This window comes from Lissotriton vulgaris, chromosome 1_1 (genome assembly GCF_964263255.1).
Source record: "Lissotriton vulgaris chromosome 1_1, aLisVul1.2, whole genome shotgun sequence".
NCBI classification, from domain to species: Eukaryota; Metazoa; Chordata; class Amphibia; order Caudata; family Salamandridae; genus Lissotriton; species Lissotriton vulgaris.
The window spans coordinates 922996738-923017878 of NC_141685.1; the positions used below are offsets into that span (position 1 = coordinate 922996738).

A 21141-nucleotide genomic window follows, 5' to 3' on the forward strand; every position below is an offset into this window, starting at 1 on the left:
AATATTCAGGATGGAGTAATTTCTCTGATTTGTCTATTAGTGAGATACAATCTCTAATCCACAATTCGTCCTTTAATGTTTCCAGTTTGGATCCTAAGGGTTGGCTGTTGTGGCAAAGAAGTGCTGATTCTTGCCAACGTCGATTTTTGGAGTTGGCTGAAGGGTTAACGCTAGTCAGACCTGATCCCCGTTTTGAAGAAGATTATACTGTCACAACTTATTCTGTGGGGAAGCTGTGTCAGAATTGGTTACAACATTCCACATTAGCTGCAGTTAAACTACATCTGTCTCAATTAACTGAAAATGTGGACTTGAACGATTTTATAAAAGGCCCAGCTAAAGGTAGATCTAAACGATGGATTTATGCAATTTACAATGAAATTTGGAAAGTTTCTCAAATTGAGGCTGCTAAGCGCCTAAGGGCAATTGATCAAGCAAATTTAGAAAAAGTGCTTGCAGTTGTCGATAACAGTATTAACACGCTTTCTTCCCGAATTTACACGTTGAACAATATTGTGTCTTCTGTGGTTGACATTGTACATGATGAAGTGTCCGTATTGTGTCATGGTCAAAATCAATTGCGTTCTGTAATGCAGTTTGCTTGGACACTACAGACTCTGAAGGCTGGTCGAGTGCCTTGGAGTTATATGAACGTCACATCGCTATTTGCCCCGTTTAATTTGACTGACAAACAGCGCATGCTTTCCATGCGAGATGCATCATTTTCTATGTTGCACATTGAAAAATTAGAGTCCTTGCCCTTTTCTGTGGCTGAGGTAACTGCTGCTACATGGCTTATCCATGGTATTATTACTTTACCATTTGCTCTGTATAAATTTACAAATTGTATGCGATATATTGCTATAGGGCGATATGAACCATTAGGCAGTGCTTTCCTCCATGAGACATGGTCTTTACCTTGCACATACAGATGTCTTAAGGAGGGGAATGAAGTGAATCTGAATGGTGAAGAATGTACACAGTCCCCTGACCGCTCACTAATATGTAGACACATCCAGTTGCATGGTTCTTGTAATCAGGACAAGCCCAACTTAGCCTGTGTTTTAAAAGGCACACCGGTCCCTGCAATAGTTCCCACCTTCACTTTATTGTCGAACGGTAGTTATTTACTTTTGAATAACGAAATGTGTTGTGGGTTAATGGTCTGTATCGCCTATGTGGTTACTGTATCAGAACGTGTGGTGTGTTGCAAGAACGTGTTATATCCACCCACGCATGGGAATTCAGATGTTTCCATTTGGCCGCGAATCCCAACCTTGAGAGCGGAGTTCAATGGTTTGAGCCGAAAAAGAGCTCTTTTGTCTCAGAAAGAAGTGGCCCTGAGCTCGGCCCGTGAGACTTATGTCCTTCACATAGCTAACACACGCACAGAGGTGCAGGCACTTTTAAATACTGACTTGCCGTTTCATTTCTGCGAGCTGGTTCATCAGATCTTTAATGCCTCCTCCACGTCTGGGATCGCATATTTTTTTAAAGTTGTTAGCAGTGGTCTCGTGACTACGTTTGAAAAAGTATTTGGTATTGTCCCTGCATTTTTTCATTCTATATTCGCAAGTTTGTTTGGCGGATTCCCTGTGTTGCTGGCTTTGGCTGCAGGCGTTTTGGTGATATTTTGCTTTATAAAACATGGATGCCCATCCTGCGCAAGGAGCCGCTCAGCCCCTTCTAACACTGTTTCGCAACCGGATGCTTGAATACTATGGCACCTTACCCCTTGCGACTTTAAGCACAGCTTTTGGATTATCGTTTCGATTTTCCTATTTCACATGTGTCCAGCCTGTGTTTCATTGCCTGAGCTGTGATTTCGACGGGGCCATTGATTTGTGTCTCTGCTTGACGACTTCTCCTGACGTCGATTTTGATCAGCTGATGAGCCCCGTAGTGGTTCACGAGTTGGTTTGTTCTGGCGAAAGGGTTATGGCCGTGGCAGCGATGCATGGACTAATGGGTCAGTGGGACATATCCGCAGCGGCGCATGACTTTCTCGCACATAGCATTCTCGAGAACCCACTGAGTTGTCCTCTGATGTTGCTAGAGGATTCGGTGTTGGAGGAGCACGTATGTTCTTTCCCATTGCTTAATTGGATGGCTGAACTGTTTTCGGATGATGACAGTGATTTCATGTTGGAAGCTGTAGCTACCTATTTTGCATATTCATTCGACCCATGAGTGGCTTTGAAGACTTTCATTATTATGGCACGTGACTTTTTAGTAATTCTGAATGGTGCCTTTTTTATTACGAACATTCGACTTTTATATGTTCTAGGCCTGTGAACTCGTAGTTGGCCTTAAGTTCGGATTTTTTGATTTTGTGTGGCCACTATAGGCATTCATACTTATTTTTTATTATTAAAAACTTATATACATTTACATACATTTAGCTTGGCTCAATATTGTTGAACTCTGCTTTCATGTTTTGCCTCTCATATAGTATTGGCTTATATTTTTCTCCCTTTTTTAACAGTCCTCGGATCATTGGGGGGGTGTCATATGGTTACTGCGTTTCTATATATTGTGTTAAGTTAGCATGAGTTTATTAAATGTTTAAACAACATATTTTCCTTCGGCTTCAGTTTGCACACAACACCTAATTGTTATTGTAGCTTTCAACCTAGACGAAAGATGTGATTTATTTGAGAATAATATGTTATTGCTCTGATATCAGTAGTGCTTGGTACAACTGTCTGCACACTGAGAACTGCACCCTCTAAGAATAACCTAACACAAGGTTGCTGAAAGCCTGATCCTCGCACCACATTAGACATAACACAAATAATGTTGCTGCCAACATTGGGCTCTACGCGGGTTTAAGATAGAGTTACAGGGAATGAATCAACACACTTAATGCTTCGCATGCAGAGAGCTGGTAGCTGTTGATGTGATCTGCTCCTACTGACCATTAGAGGTATGGGCCCGCCCTGCTAAAAACCCAAATGAGACTTTCTTAGATATAATATAATATGCTAAATAGGGTGCGCGAAATATAGGTGATAAAAACTTTATATAGATTTTGCATTATAATATGCTATCACCATTCGCTTACTATGGATTAGTGACTATGCTGTTAACTCTAGTTTTTATAATATGTATGTTGATATTATATAAGATACTGCGTTTGAGAACATTGCATTGAGAAATAAATATTTCAAACTTGCACGTGTGTTCTTTGACTCCCAGTTTTTGTTTGAAATGATTATATAACGAAAGAGTGTTCATGTGTTCCACGATACCTGAGGTTCCCTAAGTTCATGTTCTGGATTGTCTAAGTCATTGGTAAGTTGTTATGACTGATGAGACACTGTAGCTAGCTTAGTAAGGGGATTTCTGACACCAAGGTGAGTTTTGGGTCACCCTAACTCACCCAGGTTCTAGATCTCTGTGTACAGTTCTGTGGGAGAACGGAAACCCTGCAACACTAAAACAGAGAATTTTTTTGCATAGCTTTCACCCAAAAATAACTTGATGTTCAGTAGGCAAACCTGATTGCCTACGGCAGATTAATTTCTTTATTTGACCAAGAAATGTTGTGCATAGAAAGGTAATTTAGTATGAAAGGCATTTTAGTAATTGTGAATGTATTCAACTAGATTGAGGTGATATACGATGGATGACAAGCAGTAACAAGACAGTACATACTTACATAATTCTATGGCAAATTTGGAAATAGATGTTCTAGTTGTGAAGACTCTTTTAATATGCAAGATTTTCAATGTAGTGACCACCAAGAGCTAAACAGAACATGACCTAGATACTGCATGGATATCTGTTTATGTTGAAGCAGCTTTTGTAGGGCTGACCAAAGACTGGGTGTGACCATGTAGCGGCCCAAGATTATTGAGAGGTTGTTTGAGCTGAGCAATTTATTATCAGTAGCCGATATAGAGCGCCATTTTTGCTTCTAACCAGATCTGATGGTGGCAGTGCTGCAGGGTGGGTGAGTCTGGGGAGTTCTTGTGAAGAGTTCTTGTAGCAAAATATAGTACTCTATCCAGTGAGGTTAAAGAATATACGGGAAGCTAGACATGTAAATGGTTACATTTGACAGGTTTGCTCAGGAGAGCAGTGTCTTGGATGTGCGAAATAAAATATTTGAGCATATTTTATACATATTCATTACTAATCCCTGTTGGAGATAAACGTATCTATATTCATTGAAGTGTCTGTAGGTTTCAGTCTGACAATGCTGAGTTCATGGTGCCTGTTATTTGGTGAGGCAGGGCGATGGATAGTTGAGGAAAGGGAGGCAGGTGCCAATTTGGCAATACTGATTATTTCCATTTTGGATGAATTTGACATCAGTGAATGAAAAGCCATTCAGTGATGACTGTCCATAAGGCATGCTGAGATCGAGAGGAAGATGTGGGCGTCCTCTGCATATAGCTGATTGGTTGGGGAGCCAACGAAACTTATGATATTGCTGAGAGATGATATAGAGTTAAAGGGACCCAGAAGTGAACCTTATGGGACAGAGATCCGCCAGGGTTCATGGATTGAGTCAAGAGCACCAAGAATATGCAAATAAGTGATTTTAGAGATTGGATAAGTAACAGTTGAAAGTTGATTCAGGCACAGAGGTATAATCTGATATACAGTGTAAGATGCCGCAGAGAGGTAGAAGGATATGATAACCGATGAGAAGTGGTGAAGAATATGAAGTTCGATAAGTGAGGGAGGATCATTTGTGTGGGTTGTAACCTCAGTGCCCCCTGTAATCTGGATTTATGATGTCAAATCAAACGGTCTTTATTCGGATATAAAATATCCATAAAAGTACAAATCATCACTGCCAATATACATATAACATACAATCATCAATAAGAAATACAAAAGGAGTTAAAAAATGGGATAGGACAATAGTCTTGAAATCAATAAATAACATAAAACCAATGTGCAAAGCATAGTAATAAAGTGCAAATAGACGCTATGTAAACCTTCAGTAAGCACGGAATCTAACAGCAATATTGTACAAAAATCGCAAATTGTAAACTTTGAACTCAGTGCAAGTAAGCAATTGTAAACATCCGACTAAGTGCAAAATAGACTACCACATATATGCTAAATCCAACTAAGAAGAGAGATTACAGGTGTATAACATGTTTCAAAGTATATTCATGGAGGCTCGTGAACGTACCACTGCTCACAAAAATTACCTTACACGGAAAATCATGTCATCACAACCCAGCTGCAGTATTTCTTGGTACCCCAAGGTAGAATGAGATTTATGATGAGAAGGTTTGGGGACCTAAGGGGTTGGATGAGGTGCATTATGGGTCGACGTTTTGCTAATAGATTTACCTCGGCTACAGATGTGTAGTAGAAGGAAAAGAGCATGAGAGAAAGGGTGTAAAGTGTGATTGGTAAAGGATGAAGTAGATGCACTTTAGTGAAGCTTTGCTGGGCTAGTTTGGATTTTTTAGATATTTGAGGTGAAGTATAAGGCACAGTTATGTGGGAGAAATGTGTAACTTGTGTAAGGGGAGAGTAGATTGTTACATGTGTGGGCAAGTACTTGAAAGGCTGCGCATAGAGAAGTGATTTATTAATTTAACAGCAAGGATTTGACAAAGGTAAGTGCAGGGGTAGTCGGGACTAGGCCTGGGTAAAATAGAATTTGCTGTGGTGTATTACGTCATTTTCTGAATTGTACATTACAGTTGTTACACAAAAATCTTAAAATTACACCACTTTGAGTATTTGCGTGGCTATTTGTGCCAAAATTATATCCCAAGAACAGCACTAACAACTAGAGCATGAACATTAGTTTGCAGCACTTTTCTTTTTTGAGCTTTTTTTGCACAAAGTGTTTTTTTAGCTTTATTTTCCCACAAAACCTTCCTTGCTTCAGAAATTGAGTGTGCACATCTCGCTATACAGAATAGAGCTAATTAACAGATTTGCATTGCTTGTAATTAAGTGTAATTTCACAATTTTCCAAACATGTCATGTAATTAAGCAAAAGCAGTGTATGGGTTCTTGCTCTTAATTTCACTAGGCTGGTATATTTTGGATAATTGTCTTTTTGAAGTCTGAATTAATTTTGTTGGTTGCTGGTACACCTTCCAGCACAAATGCCGTTGTTTTTTATTAATATCCGGTCCAGTCATTAAAGAAAGGAATAGAACTTGGGGAAATGTCTTGGAAAGTCTTGGCTTTTAAAACACACAAGCATCCGCTAATGTGAATGGATTCTGACTCATCTTTTATCTTTCACAGATAACTACGCCAATAATGAAGGTAAGACTGCAGAGGCAAACTATCTCGAGCACCTTTTTTTCTGGTTTGATTTCTTCATTGCACTATTAATAGCAACCTGTGTTGTGTGAGAACTAAAATGGCTACACCTTTGTAAAACATTTTAGCTTTGGAAACGTCAGGGTTGCTGCTATCCTGTGTTGTGACGTTTGAGTAAATACTAAATACAATCAACATCGCCATCAACACGGCTGTCATTGTAACCACCCAGTGGGTACCACTCTCTGTGTCTACATCTAAACCTGGTCCTTTTTAAAGAGTGTTAACAGGCACTATGCAATTAATTGTGAAAAAAGCCTCTAGATCGCCTGTTTAAAAAGAACTGTATTCTTCTAACTTTGGCATTCAGCTGCACAAATGATATTAGCCAAATGCTATTAGCATGTTTTTACGTGGAGTCTGGGAGTCTTGGCACTTTTACTAATTATTAATGCATAATGAAAATATGTAATTTATTTAATTAGGTTGGAAATGTGTGTGTGTGTGTGTATATATATATATATATATATATATATATATATATATATATTAAACACACAAAAAGCACCCCTTTTGGAAGAGCCAGACTTGGAGGTAGGTAAACTTTCGTGTTTATTCAGCAGGATAACAGCGCAGTGCAGGAAAACAATGTCCAGAGTCTCTAAGCCTGACGCGTTTTATGCTATGCAGCATTTCTTCAGAGGCTTCATTTCAACACTGCGTGGAGCACCGGCCTCATTTAATCATTATCACCTGCCCCAGTGGGCATGGGCTCACCCAGAGCCTGCTGGTAATAGTGGTGCCAAAATATCGCTACAGTTAGCTGCTCCTTGACAATGTCAATTTTCAAAAGTAAAATGCCCCAGTGGGTCCGTAAATTGTCTTACAAACATTGCGCTGCATGTTCAAACCTGCCACACTTCCTTCCTGCCCTTCTCGCTGCTTGCCAAATAACTTGCAGCAAGGTCCACCTCTCAGTAGCAGGGCTCCTCCACGACCGGGATCGGCCGTTTTATATATATATATATATATATATATATATATAAAAATCGGCGATAAAGTTATCAGTGGTGTAACTCTGAAACTGATCAAGCCAAGTACAGGCCTATTCGCCTTGATTTACCTGTATTGCATGATACAGTGAATCACAAACCCAATTGGAGAGATTGGATAAATGCGCTAAGATGATCAGTGGCGTCTCTAGAAGTATTTTTTTTAGGAGTGGCACACGAGGCCATCGATGCAACTGAGCAGTCACCACTGTGTAGTTGTTGCTAGGTCAAAGCTTCCATAATTTTGTTTTGCTAATAAGTTTTATATTTTTCGCCAGTCTGCACACAACTTTAAAAAAAAATTCTTAAAAACATCCACTTCCTCTCCTTTTTGGAAAGTTTTTTTTACCTATCAAGTTTATTTGCATAGTTAATAAAAAAACATTGCATACAGTTAAAAAAAAAACATTTCTGATACATTCATTTAAAATACAAAAGGGAAAAACCTAAAAAGCTTCTCCTTGACAAGGTCCTCATCAATTAAAGAACCATTTCTAATACACTCATTTGTGGTAGTGAAGGAAAAGCATAAAAACATTTTCTTTACAGTAAAATCAGCAAAATAAAAATCTCCAAGATTTGAGTTTATTGTGTGTAGAAATGTAAGTGCCCACGGGACCTGAATTTGCCTTTGGCACCTTCCCTGTAGTTTACAGAGGCTAGTTTTATTCTTTGAAAAAACTTTCTTGCGTGTTGTAGAGTACAATTAATTAGTGCAAATATGGACACCTTGAATCGGGTTGTAAAGTGCAAGTGATTTGTGCAAACCAACGTTCTTAAAAGTAGCCTGTCCTTGCTCCATCGTTGGCCCAATTCTTTTGATTAAACCATTTTAGGTATTTTTTTCTTGTGTTCTGTTGAAGCTGGTTGTAAAGTGCAGGTGACTTGTGCTGTTGAATGCTCCTGAGAGTAGCCTGACCTTGCTCATTCACAGGTTCAGTTCTTGTAGAAGCGGTTTTAGGAATTGGAGACCATTGTAGGCTAGGGGGATTGAGGAACCGCTTAGTCAAGTGATTACTACTTGCCTGCAGGAGCGAATTTACAGATTTACGAATATTGGTTTCAGCAGTTTTATCCTTTGTGGCTCTGGCACCAGGCATAGACAGAAAATATGTACTAACGTTGCTTGCATCTAGCTGTAAAGCCTACAATTTTAGTTTTGCGGCTGGTTTTTGCAAGATGGAATTAAATATTTAATTTCTATGATCCAAATCAATGTAACATAAACTGCTGCTTTAAGGCCTGGGAAAAATGTGCTGAAAGATCCTCCTGGGGTCTCAAATGTTTGTATGAGTTGATCACTGTCCAGGCATGACGTCTTCTTGGAAAGGAATTTGTGGCTGTTCGATGGGACCGCAATGGTGTTGAGGCATTGGTTACTCAGTTAAAGGCGAATTTGTCTATACTGGAGGCCACGCATCTTGCATGCCTAGTTCCTCTGTTAGGTTTGAGAGACCTTATTCTCACTATATTCTTGTTTCGTGCCATAGTAGGTTAGCAGCGAGCGGCTAAATTAGATTGCATTTGTATTCACTTTATGCAACCCACTGAGTTATACTTGTAATGCACGAAGCTTCAGTTAGCAATTGTGACTCCATTTTGTATTTTGCAATACCCATTAGGCTGTGTCTGAATTAGGCCCAGTAATTCGTCTTGCTTGCCTCAGCTTTAAACTGTATTTAGTTATTATTTTCTTTCCAGTTCCAGGTTGCCTTCTGACTTACTAATGAATAAGCCATTCTGCCTTTGCATACCTATCTATGTGTGTAGCTCTGCTCCCACGTTAGGAGATGCTGAAACTAGGCAGAACAACCTTGAAACTGTGATAGTGTGTACTCATCTAACAGGAGGTAGCCCGTTCATCTGTGCCTTCTTTGTTAATGCTCGGCCTAAGCCGGTAACTTTCCACTGTGGGCGTGGTTGGGGGTTCTTGGAGGAATGGTACTGCGTTGCAGACTGTTGGATGGCCAGTCCCTCTGCAGACTTCTTAGGGATCAGGTCAGATTGGACTCCTCTGCAGAGTATTACTAAGAAGTGCTTGTTTGTATCCTCTACTGTCTGATTGACTCTTCATTTGGTAGAAGGCGAGTAGGAGGTTGAAAATAACCTGGGTGGCCCCTAAGGGCCACTTCCTTCACCTCAATGGCCTAGCTTAAGTATTCTCCCCATGCCCCTTTTTGAATAATGTGATGTTCCTCGATTTCAAGCTTGCACAAAGATTGTTAATGGAGCCCCTATCGAAGCGCACAGTTTGACAAAAGCACTATTGGTTTGAAGTGATTTTTTTTTTGTTTCGAAAGCCAAACTCTAGACGTACCTGGGTTTATGAAGCTGTTTTTGGAATGGAAAACAGTTTTGTGTACTTTTGTTTGGATCTTGTTGAATGTAATTATTTCACGTCCGTGCATGATTTCTGTGCTGTAGGCCACCGCTGGCATTAGCTGTGCAGACTTTCCAGTAAGTAGATGGATAAATAACAGACAGCTTAGTTTCTTTTTCAGTAGATTGAACCCAAAAATTAACTACACAGTTTTAGCCTGCATAGTTGCCAAATGACGTTTATAGGGCATTTCATGTCCCAATTTGATGCATAGATATTTATATGTGGTAACAACCTTGACCTTTTTGGATTCTAAAAACCAGTTGAATTACTTTTAATTTGGAATCAACCAGCCGAACCACTCTAGTTTTATTTCAGCTTAGCTCTAGCCCTCGCTCGTCCAAGTAGTTTTTTACAGCATTCATGCTGTGTTGCAGGACTATTGACGTTTGACTGAAGAGAACAATATCATCCGCATATTGCAGGCACTCACAAACCACGGGCCAAGAAAACGGGGAGAGGGTCGAAATACATTGATTTATCATGTTAATTCCCACAGGAAAATTTGCTTTCCAATCCCAAAAAAACTGCTGATCTGCATTACACCAAATTTGCCATAAAGCTAGAACTTTACTCAAAGTGCACTTTTTGTGTTTTTTTGTTAATTTTGCCATTTTTGAGAAATTTGTGTGTAAAGAGGTGCTCAGGTTGGTCTTAAAGGGATAGAAAATTTAGGCGGGGCTCAGCAGGGGAGAAATTAGCTGACAAAACCAAAGGTAAAAGTGACTTTATAGTTCCTTATAGTATTAAGATCTTTCCTCATGTTTAAAAAAAGAGAAATCCATAAAAAAACACAAGTTAAAGTGACATTAGTGAGGTGTAGGAATAAGATGAAACAAATGTTTTAAAACCCCAAAAAACACAGAACTTCCCCAGTTAAAGTTTACTGTGCTAACCACAACATATTTCCTCACCATGTACTGCTTCTGACCTCACATGTATATGAAGCAAACAAGGACCCCCTGGGTAGTAATCCAAACTCCTAGGGCAGGGTGATAACATATGTGAGTAAAACCTAGGCCGTGAACCAATGAGGTGAACAATAAACCTGTACCAGTCGTATAGGGAACAATCAAGGGAATACAAAGTTACATAAAAAACATGTTTTTAATAGTCATATTAAAAAATCATATAGAAACTGAACAAAAATCAGACTATATGATAACACATATATATACAAAATTAGACCTATACATAAATAAATGGCAGCATGTATACACAGGTTATATAATCTAATTAAAAATACATAAAATCAATGCCAAAATTACTGAGAAACATTAGAAAAACTCGACGCGCATTTCGGCAGAAAACGCCTTCTTCAGGAGTAATCAATGGTATATAAATGAGACTATATTTCATAGTCATACAACAGGGAAGGTGATATCTTCAAAAGCAGGTCAAGGATTCAGCCCTCACTCCGAATAAAATACCTAAAAAATGATGAATATCGAGTCACAATGATGCCATTCGTCTGAATGAAGATTTTGAAAATATCAATGGTGACCTTAAAAATACGAATCAGCGATGTATGCTTGATTTCTAGGCGTCTTCTAGATCAAACAGTAGAAAAATGGGTACATCCTAGGTAGCGTGGGTATAAGTATGTGACAATATAGAAAGTGCTCTACCTGGTTTTTTACTTTTCGCTCGGCGGAGGACGCGTGCCATGCCACAGCCTTCGGATCGGCAATATCCTGCTGACTACCATCACCTTGCCACTGGGATTATCTTCCGTGGGATTCAACCATCACCACCTGGGTTCTGACATCTTTCTACCCCAGTTACAGGCCCTCGAGATTTTATTAATAAGGAGTGCATTCTACCCATAGCAGTCTATCTTTTTCTGCTACCACTCTCTCCTAGAGCACTTTCTATATTGTCACATACTTATACTTATGACCTGCTTTTGAAGATATCACCTTCCCTGTTGTATGACTATGAAATATAGTCTCATTTATATACCATCGATTACTCCTGAAGAAGGCGTTTTCTGCCAAAACGCGCGTCGAGTTTTTCTAATGTTTCTCAGTAATTTTGGCATTGATTTTATGTATTTTTAATTAGATTATATAACCTGTGTATACATGCTGCCATTTATTTATGTATAGGTCTAATTTTGTATATATATGTGTTATCATATAGTCTGATTTTTGTTCAGTTTCTATATGATTTTTTAATATGACTATTAAAAACATGTTTTTTATGTAACTTTGTATTCCCTTGATTGTTCCCTATACGACTGGTACAGGTTTATTGTTCACCTCATTGGTTCACGGCCTAGGGTTTACTCACATATCTGACCTCACATGTTACATCACTCAGTGACATACTCAGTGACATCATTGGTGACATACTGATTTTACTGATAACATCGTAGACATATGCGGCATAGAGTTAGAGAATGTACTTAGTGTACATGTGAGGTTGTATAGCATGAAAACAGTGTATGCCTTGGAGGAAAGTAAGATTGTGCATGTTGAAAGCTATATAGTGCACCAGAAATATTACTTCAAGTTAAACAAGAGAAAGGCTGAGTTCACCTGCTGTGGGTTGTTGATTTATGTTGGGAAGTAGGTTGAGGCTTAGAACCAAAGCCTGTTCCAAAAAAATCTGTGTGAAAGGACACAGCCGCTGTTGACAACAGATTATACACCATAGAAATCTGAGCACATGTGTATGATGAATATTTGTAATACAGTAGCATAGACCAATTCTATGTAGGGAGGACTTTTGTAAATTGTGGATGTTTATTTCTAGCCTCATTGAGAGCCAGGAGAACTAGAATAAAAACATCACTTCTTGTCTGAAACATGTGCATAGCTGGATGAAGGAGAACTGCAGCTTTCTGAATGGCACTGACACTTGAGGTCATCAGACCAGATCTGTTTTGGATCATAGTCTTAAATCATTGTGGCTAACAGTAGTGGGATAGTGTACAATGTCTGCTCACAGGAAATAATCTTGGCGTCCAGATTGACCTTTTGCTCTTAAAATATGAAAACACAAACTGCTAAATGTTTCTAGGAAACCACCTCTTCCAACTCTAGCTACCCCAACAAATCAACCTGTCTGGGATGGTCTTCTTGAAATTCAAATATCGTAGCATGGTTTGCGTGAGAGCTTCTAAGAAAGACCCTAAAGCTACAGAGTTCAAAACTATTCTGCTTGTCTCTGCCTCAACCTAGTAATATGGGTTCACTATATGCCAGTACTCCTTTATTTGTAATGGTGGTACAGGGAATGACATTAAAATAAAGGTATTGTCTTAAACACCTGGCAGTCCTCAGCCTAAAACAGAGAATTCTTTTGCATAGCTTTCACCCAAAAATAACTTGATGTTCAGTAGGCAAACCTGATTGCCTACGGCAGATTAATTTCTTTAATTGGACAAGAAATGTTGTGCATAGAAAGGTAATTTAGTATGAAAGACATTTTAGTAATTGTGAATGTATTCAACTAGATTGAGGTGATATACGATGGATGACAAGCAGTAACAAGACAGTACATACTTAAATAATTCTATGGCAAATTTGTAAATAGATGTTCTAGTTGTTGTAGTGTAGTTCCTATTTTCCCAATAGGCCCTGCGCATTGGAATAACATAAACAGTAGTATCGGCGTAGAAGTGCGGATCTTCCAGGCCTCTACTGACTATGCTAAACTTAATTGGGTTTGTTACCAACTAGCTCAGAGGTCACTGGAAACTTTCTTCTCTGAATAGGAAGTGATCAGCTTCCCTGGTACAGATAAGAAGGGATTCAGTTTTCCAACAACCGTGCAACATGACAACTTTGCTCCTCAGATAAGAGTCAATCTCTAGAGTCGTGTGAACAATAGACAGTTATTTTACTCAGTCAGTTGTTGTGCAGTTTACTTTCACAATATGTAGAGAATAGAGAGACAGGCGTTTTCAATAAAGGGTAACATTTATTGAACAGTCTTTCTTCTCGTACAAGAGAAATGAATTGCCACAATTGCAAGACTTGTTATTATAAAAAGTACGTACAGTAAAATGAGTATTGCGAAATAATACTGTAAAAGCATTGATATGGTTTCTTAGCCATACAATGGTTTAAAATGAATAAAACATATATACATTCATATATACATTAGGCTAAAATACTCAACTGGTGCTTCTAACTACGCCTACCCCAGTGTACCTGACCTAAGCCTAATACTTGGGAGGGGAGTAAGTAAGTAGCTTTAAGTTAAGTTGGTTTTGCCAAGGTTTGCTTCAAGAATTCTCTCTAAGGGTTTAGTCAACACCATACCTCTGGAATAGAATGATGGAGGTCTGGTATCTCCTTCAGGGGGACGATATCCCAGTCACCCGCAAGGGTAGGCCGGAAACGCCGGAGCTGGATTTCTCTGCCGGAGAAAAGACAGCGTCTTTCTCAGCGCGTCGAGGAGGAGGAGGAGGGGCAGCGTCCGCGGGCAGCTTGCATCTGCTGGGCTCTTGCAGGGGGACGGCTGTTCAGCTCCTAAGTTCACCACACCATCGTTCGCTAGTTAGCAGCGATAGCAGTAGCGATAGCAGCTATGGTATCATCAGCATAACAGCAACTTCAGCAGCAGCGAGACAGCGTTTGCTTAAGGCAACGTTGGTAATATTTATACCTGAAAGGTGCCTTGTTTGACGTAAGTTTTTGGACATAAGACGTCAATAAAGATGTCACTAGGAAGTGATCGTCTATCAGTGCTCATTAGAGTTCTATTACTAATCAAAACATAGCAAGCGGGGATTTCCAGTTTGCTGAGTTTTTCTCTTGTTGAAGAACTCGGAGTGTTAATCTAGGAATCTTAGATAGTAACTTCTGCTATGTCATTGCACTATATGGTTGCAAAGGAAGTGGCAGAGAAAGCGATTCTGAAATGTGGCTCTGTTCGTGTGAGGCCAGAGACGAGTTTCTGAATATTGTACTTGAACGGTTATGCCAATTTAGGGAATAAATGGATTTATAGCCCTATAGGGGCATAAGGTCACAGTATTGATCAGGGTCCTAGATTAGAACGCTACATTGTGAAGACTCTTTTAATATGCAAGATTTTCAATGTAGTGACCACCAAGAGCTAAACGGAACATGACCTAGATACTGCATGGATATCTGTTTATGTTGAAGCAGCTTTTGTAGGGCTGACCAAAGACTGGGTGTGACCATGTAGCGGCCCAAGATTACAGAGAGGTTGTTTGAGCTGAGCAATTTATTATCAGTAGCCGATATAGAGCGCCATTTTTGCTTCTAACCAGATCTGATGGTGGCAGTGCTGCAGGGTGGGTGAGTCTGGGGAGTTCTTGTGACAAGTTCTTGTAGCAAAATATAGTACTCTATCCAGTGAGGTTAAAGAATATACGGGAAGCTAGACATGTAAATGGTTACATTTGACAGGTTTGCTCAGGAGAGCAGTGTCTTGGATGTGCGAAATAAAATATTTGAGCATATTTTATACATATTCATTACTAATCCCTGTTGGAGATAAACGATCTATATTCATTGAAGTGTCTGTAGGTTTCAGTCTGACAATGCTGAGTTCATGGTGCCTGTTATTTGGTGAGGCGGCAGGGCGATGGATAGTTGAGGAAAGGGAGGCAGGTGCCAATTTGGCAATACTGATTATTTCCATTTTGGATGAATTTGACATCAGTGAATGAAAAGCCATTCAGTGATGACTGTCCATAAGGCATGCTGAGATCGAGAGGAGGATGTGGGCGTCCTCTGCATATAGCTGATTGGTTGGGGAGCCAACAAAACTTATGATATTGCCAAAGAAACAAGTCATATATGCAAACATTAAAATTAGCCCACATTGTCCTCACCTTAAAGATGTCAATCTCCGGGTCCTACCCAAATCCCCGTGATTAGGCAAAACTTTAGGTAACATGGTGTCTACTTACCTTGCCATAAATGTGCAGTATGCTATGCAGGAGGGATAGGTGGTGTTCCTGTGACAGACGTCGGTCGAGGGAAACCTGGACTCCTGGCTGGCTCACTAAATGTTGGGGGAAAACTGAAATAAAGAGACAAGACTTCTGTTGGCAAGGCAGAGCCGGGAGATCAATCACCTCTGTGGAGTTGAACAAACTGATCTCAAATTGCTGCTCGCAGACAGCTGTTTAAATAGCTAAAAAACTGCTGACATTACAATCATCTCAAAAGTCAATAACCAGTCAAGACAGGTTAAACAGTTAAAAAGATACTTTTACAAAAACATCACATCACATGTGTCTTTAACTCGTAACCTTTTCTCTACATTATCTTAATCATAGTTTTAACAAAGCTTTAATGAATATTAACCTTCTTTCTCTGTGTGCGTGCATATTTATTGCTCTGCTCCCAAGAATTCTTATCTGACTCTGTAGACTAAAGTTACCTTGACCGACATTTTCTAAACCGCGTCACCATTGACAATGAAATATGTGCTTCTGTGATGTAATTGCAATGTCATTAAGGCTTGGCAAACATATCTTTTAATTTCACAGAAACTTGCTCAACTCATGTTTGTGCTTTCTGGTAAACTTTAACATACATTGCATCTTTATGGAACAAAGGCATATATTGCTCATTTAACATGTATTGTATTGTTTTCTCCTTAACAAATTACATTCCCTTTGTGGCAAAAGCAATATCTATTAAAACAGATTCCGCTGTTCCTGCACTTGTGCATGCTAAAAGAATCCCTGACATCACAATTTTTTATCTGAGCTGATTGCACACCACCTAGAAGGTAATCATGAAGATTACCACAGAGCCTTGTCGTGCACTTGTATTGCAAGTTGTCTGCTCCTTACTAGACTCCGAGAATCTCTGGGTATTCCTTTCAGTCTAGTGACCTAGGGATTCTTTGAGGGATTCTTTGAGCTTTTGTCCAAGGAAGAAAGGGGAATGCTCCACCCTAATATCTCTTAAATCCCTGCTCAGCACATTATGTTTTCTTAATTGGGTGCAGTGATTGTCAGAACATTTCTTGCTTACACCCCAGTAATCTTAATAACCCAGAGACACCCCTGCATTCAGTATACAGTTTACATTAAGAAATTCAAACCACTACTTTAAAAAAAAAATGTTTGTTCCTCGTTTTGTATTTCACCTGTAAAGTTTATGCTTGGGTTATATACTGGGAAAACAATTAAATCATGACAGTTTGCAGTATAAATAATTTGGCTTCCCTATATTTTGGTTTTTTTTGTTTTCCTTTTTGTGGCACTGTATTTTCCTCCTTCCAACAAACACAATTTTTACGCAATAACTATGAGAAATGTGTAGTATTCCATTCATCTCAAAACCTTATGTACATTTATCTAACTGTTCTGGTGTTCTATAATTGTGTACTTAAGATGCCCTTAGTTTCAGAAATATAAGTTATTGTGATGTCATCAGGAATAAGGTCATGTGAAATCACATCCTAGAAGGACCCAGTCCATATGATGTTATTCCCTGTGATCTCATTGTCATTGAATCAAAGGTTAGTTATGTGCTGTCACTTTCGCTGCCCTAGGCATTTTGGGAATTGTTGTACATGGCTCTAAGTGGGTGATTCGGAGTTTGGTGGTCTGGGTACTCCATTCCATCTGATGTCTGCTAATGGAGTCCTGTTTGGCTCAGCCGATTGAAAGCCACTTCTGACAGCCTGATGCAGAGCCTTCAGAATAAAGCCATCACACTACCCACCTATTTAGAGTTGGCAGTTTGATATTTTATTTCTCTATCCATTAGCCACCATGGAAAATCTGGTGGTGAGAGAAATAAAATATGCACACACCCATAAAAAGAAATCCCAGGGTGTGGGGGTCATTAGTTGTTTTGGTTTACAACTAAAAATAATCCAAAAAAGTTTGGTGTATGGCTGTCAAAACTAATGGTGATGTCAACAAAACATTTTGTATCTTGAAGGGAATTTCCATGACTGAAGTTTCTTACAACATACAGAGATGACTGCTGGCCCAGTACACTTGGTGTATCCTAAAAAGAAAGATGTTGGGGTCCTACCACATGTAAAACTGATAGTTTTGCTGTCCAGTGTTCACGCAATAGACGTTTTCACCTGATTCAGGGGTGCCAATTTTTCCTACAAAAGGTTTGATGGGCAAAACTTGGCAAAATTTGAATGTGGAAAAACTGCAGTGTCCAGAAAGACATGCAGTATCACTCCATTAGCCCCATTTAGATCTGTGGGATTTGAAATGGAGGTTATATTGCAGAGCGGGAAACAACAAATCCGGCTGAGTTTGTATTTATCCAAGCTTTCTTAATGCGCTAAAATGCTAGCCCGTTCAAATGAAGGCCAGTGTCCTACTCATTGCCATTGTGCATTGTAAAGAAACAGCAGCAAGGTTTCAAGGGGATCTCTGCACACATTTCCCATTTTTCTATTTGTTTTGTTCATTTATAATAAATATGATCTTGGTATATATTGAAAATTATCCAATTATGAGGAAAACAACTTTGCAATGGTAAGTTCCAACTTGGAAAATGTATGAGATTTTTGAGGCAAAAATTGGGACCTTCACCAAAGAAAACAAAAAACTTTGTTTCTGTGTTCAGATATGACAGGTGATCTATTCTGAGCCATTAAATTCTTGCCTCGTGTCTCAGCCAGTCATTAGAATCACTTTCTGCCTTTTCCTCCATAAAGCTGGTAAAAGCAGTACCCCTCCCTCAGTGGGCAAATTTGGCTAGTGATATACTGCCCTAATATTGTCCGCTATAGTGAAATATTCCATTCTTATACTCTCTATTTAGCGTTGTACAATCTATCTTCAAAATATCTTCAAACTATTGTGCTAAGTGTCTGGCATTCATTTTAAGCAATAACTGTGTTTAGTTTTGCACTTTAAAAAAAAAAAATACGTAGGAGACTGGAATAATGTTGCCTTTGCCTAATAAGGCAGTAAACATCCTGCTTATAATGCCTTTGAAATATGGATCAACAGTTGTGTGTATGATTTATAGAAATTGGAAGCAATTATTTGTGACTTTAAGCCTTTCATTGTCACTAATTAGAGGTGTTCCTCATAAGTTTATTTTAGAAGAATTTGTATGTTTTTTAGTTTCATGAACTAAAACTAATTCTATACATTTTCTTCTGCTTAATGCTCCTTTGAGTACCAACCATCCAAAATAAACACTTTATTCGGTTTGGTCATAAGCCAGTTCCTTTGATTGATTGTTTTATCTCATTACTCTATGGCCATGGAATGTCTCTGAGTTGCATTACACCTATTACATGCAGTCGGGGTACTTCATCCCACATATAATTTTTCAAAGCTTATGTTTTTTAAGTAAGCATGCTTTAATGTGTATATCTGTTTCATTTTGCATGTTAGTCATAATTTGTTTGTTCTGCGTAAATATCTTTTTCTGGGTAGGGTTATTTTTCTTCCTTGAGAATAAACGTTCCTGCACAAATGTCATTGAGCCTCATTAGAGAAACGTGGGGAAGCACAAATGAGTTAGCAAGCCCATTACATAAGGCCTGGTAGGCCACAGCAGAGGCATCTACCATTGCTAAAATTATCTTGGGGCAGGCCACAGCCGGTTTACCGCCTACACAGATTGACCTCGTGCAAGGGGTGGTCCCAATGCAAATGAGGTTTCGCTCCTTCTATCATCGGTGGTTTGATATCTTTAACTACTCAAATGCTTGTGGTGGGTGTGAATGAATGAATGAATATTAGATTCATAGAGCGCAAACTTAGCCCCAAGGCCCTGCAGGAGAGATAATGTGGAGAAACAGCCTATCCTAACGTTTTGGGGAACAACACTTATTTTTACTCATCTGACATTGACCGAGAGCAAGAAAGGGAAAAATAAACAAACAGGAAAGGAGGAGGAGAAAGAGTAAGTCGGAAATACTTTCACAAATGTTAAAAGCAGGGATCAGCAAGAATGACATGAAGGTGCAGGGAGTGCCGAGTAGTGGATTTAAGAGGCCTGAGGTGAATTTAGGTTTACACTCCGACATTTAATAGCACCGGCCGCAGGCTCCTGAGCTGTGCGTTGGGCACTTGCACTGTCGGGGGGCAGTGCGGGGGGTCATCTCCGAGGACCTTAATCCTCCAGTAGAGGAGAAATGCTTGTTTCACGCCTCTGGGAAAACGCCATTCATGCCTATCAAGTACTGGGTGAAAATAGCTGGATGGTAAAATGGTTTGCACTGTCCTTTTTGCCACTAACCAGAGAGATGTTTCTGCTGAACCTGGCATTCTTGTTATGGTTTTTCACCCTAACATCTTTGCCTTCAACCTCCTGTTTTGCTGACTTGTTTTTTCAACTTTAGTACTCTGCCCACTTTACCACTGCTAACCAGTGTGCTAAAGTGCTGGTGCTCTCATTATCAAATTTGGTTATACTCAACTTTCATATTTAATTTACTTGTAAGTCCTTAGTAAGGTAGCAATACCTCTGCTGAGGGCCTGAAATTAAATGTTATTGGTGAGCCTGCCACATTGCTTGTGCCACGCACATTAGCAGCACTTTAACCATATCAAGGTCTTCCATTGGAGCCTGTGTGTGCAGTTTTGAACTACCATTTCGACTTGGCAAAACAAACCTTTTGCCAGACACCAACCTTACTTTTTAATGCATATACATCACCCCTAGGGTAAGCCTAGAGAGCCCACTTTTGACCTCCAAACTGTGTCTGCTGAAAATGGCTGGCAATAAGCTAATAGACCTCATTTCTTGCATTGAAATATAATGTTATGAACAATTTCATAAAGAGGAAAAATATCCTCAATTCTTCAAATATCCTGCGGAAGATCTACTTAACCTAGAAAAAAACAGAAATGAGACTTGACTGGAAGGGAAGTAAGCACAGGGCGCTTTCTTAAACCTAAACAAGATAGAAAAGCTGTGGTGTGTCTGAACGGGAAACAACCTTTACAACGCAACTTTTACAACGCACTACCATTACAACAAAACTTTTAAAACGCAAGATCCATTACATCACATGCCATCACAACGCAACTATTACAAGGCATGACACTACAACGCATACCACTACAATGCATGTCATTACAACGCATTACAACGCATACCATCACAACGCATAGTACCCATACACCAGAGTTCTTCAATCTGTGGGGCGCGCCCCCCTGGGGGAGGCGCGACACCGTCTCAGGGGGGGCGCACACTCCTCCGTAAATCTCACCTTTGTCCTCTACTGAAGAAACAAACGGCAGAGTGGAGCTGCACAGGCCCGAAGAAGGGTTGAAAACCTTTAAAGACTCATTAACAGAAAAAGGTCTTTTAAAGACCTGTGAAATACTCGTGGCTGTGTGCACAGGAAGCTGTTTCATCCAGGCTGCCACACACTGGGTTTGTGGGGGGGGGGGCTATCCTGGTTAATTCCTACAACTGAAATGCTTTAGCTGCAGTGGGAGGCAAGGAGCCCCCTTTTCTCAAACTGAAAGCAACTATTTCAGAGCAGAGGAGACTCCTTGCCTCACACTGCAGATGA

General features: G+C 39.6%; 1 protein-coding gene across 10 annotated transcripts in view; it reads left to right on the plus strand.

Moving 5' to 3' along the window:
* Window positions 1–21141, plus strand: part of LOC147748173 (E3 ubiquitin-protein ligase TRIM38-like) — a 229320-nt gene that overhangs the window by 182377 nt on the left and 25802 nt on the right. For 7 of the 10 annotated variants that reach the window (XM_086959081.1, XM_086959084.1, XM_086959082.1 and 4 more), the window contains one exon: window positions 6235–6255. The exons of the other annotated variants lie outside the window; for them this stretch is intronic. In XM_086959081.1, coding sequence (XP_086815207.1) covers window positions 6235–6255 — 21 coding nt within the window. The remainder of the gene's footprint in view (window positions 1–6234; window positions 6256–21141) is intronic. 10 annotated transcript variants of the gene reach the window in all.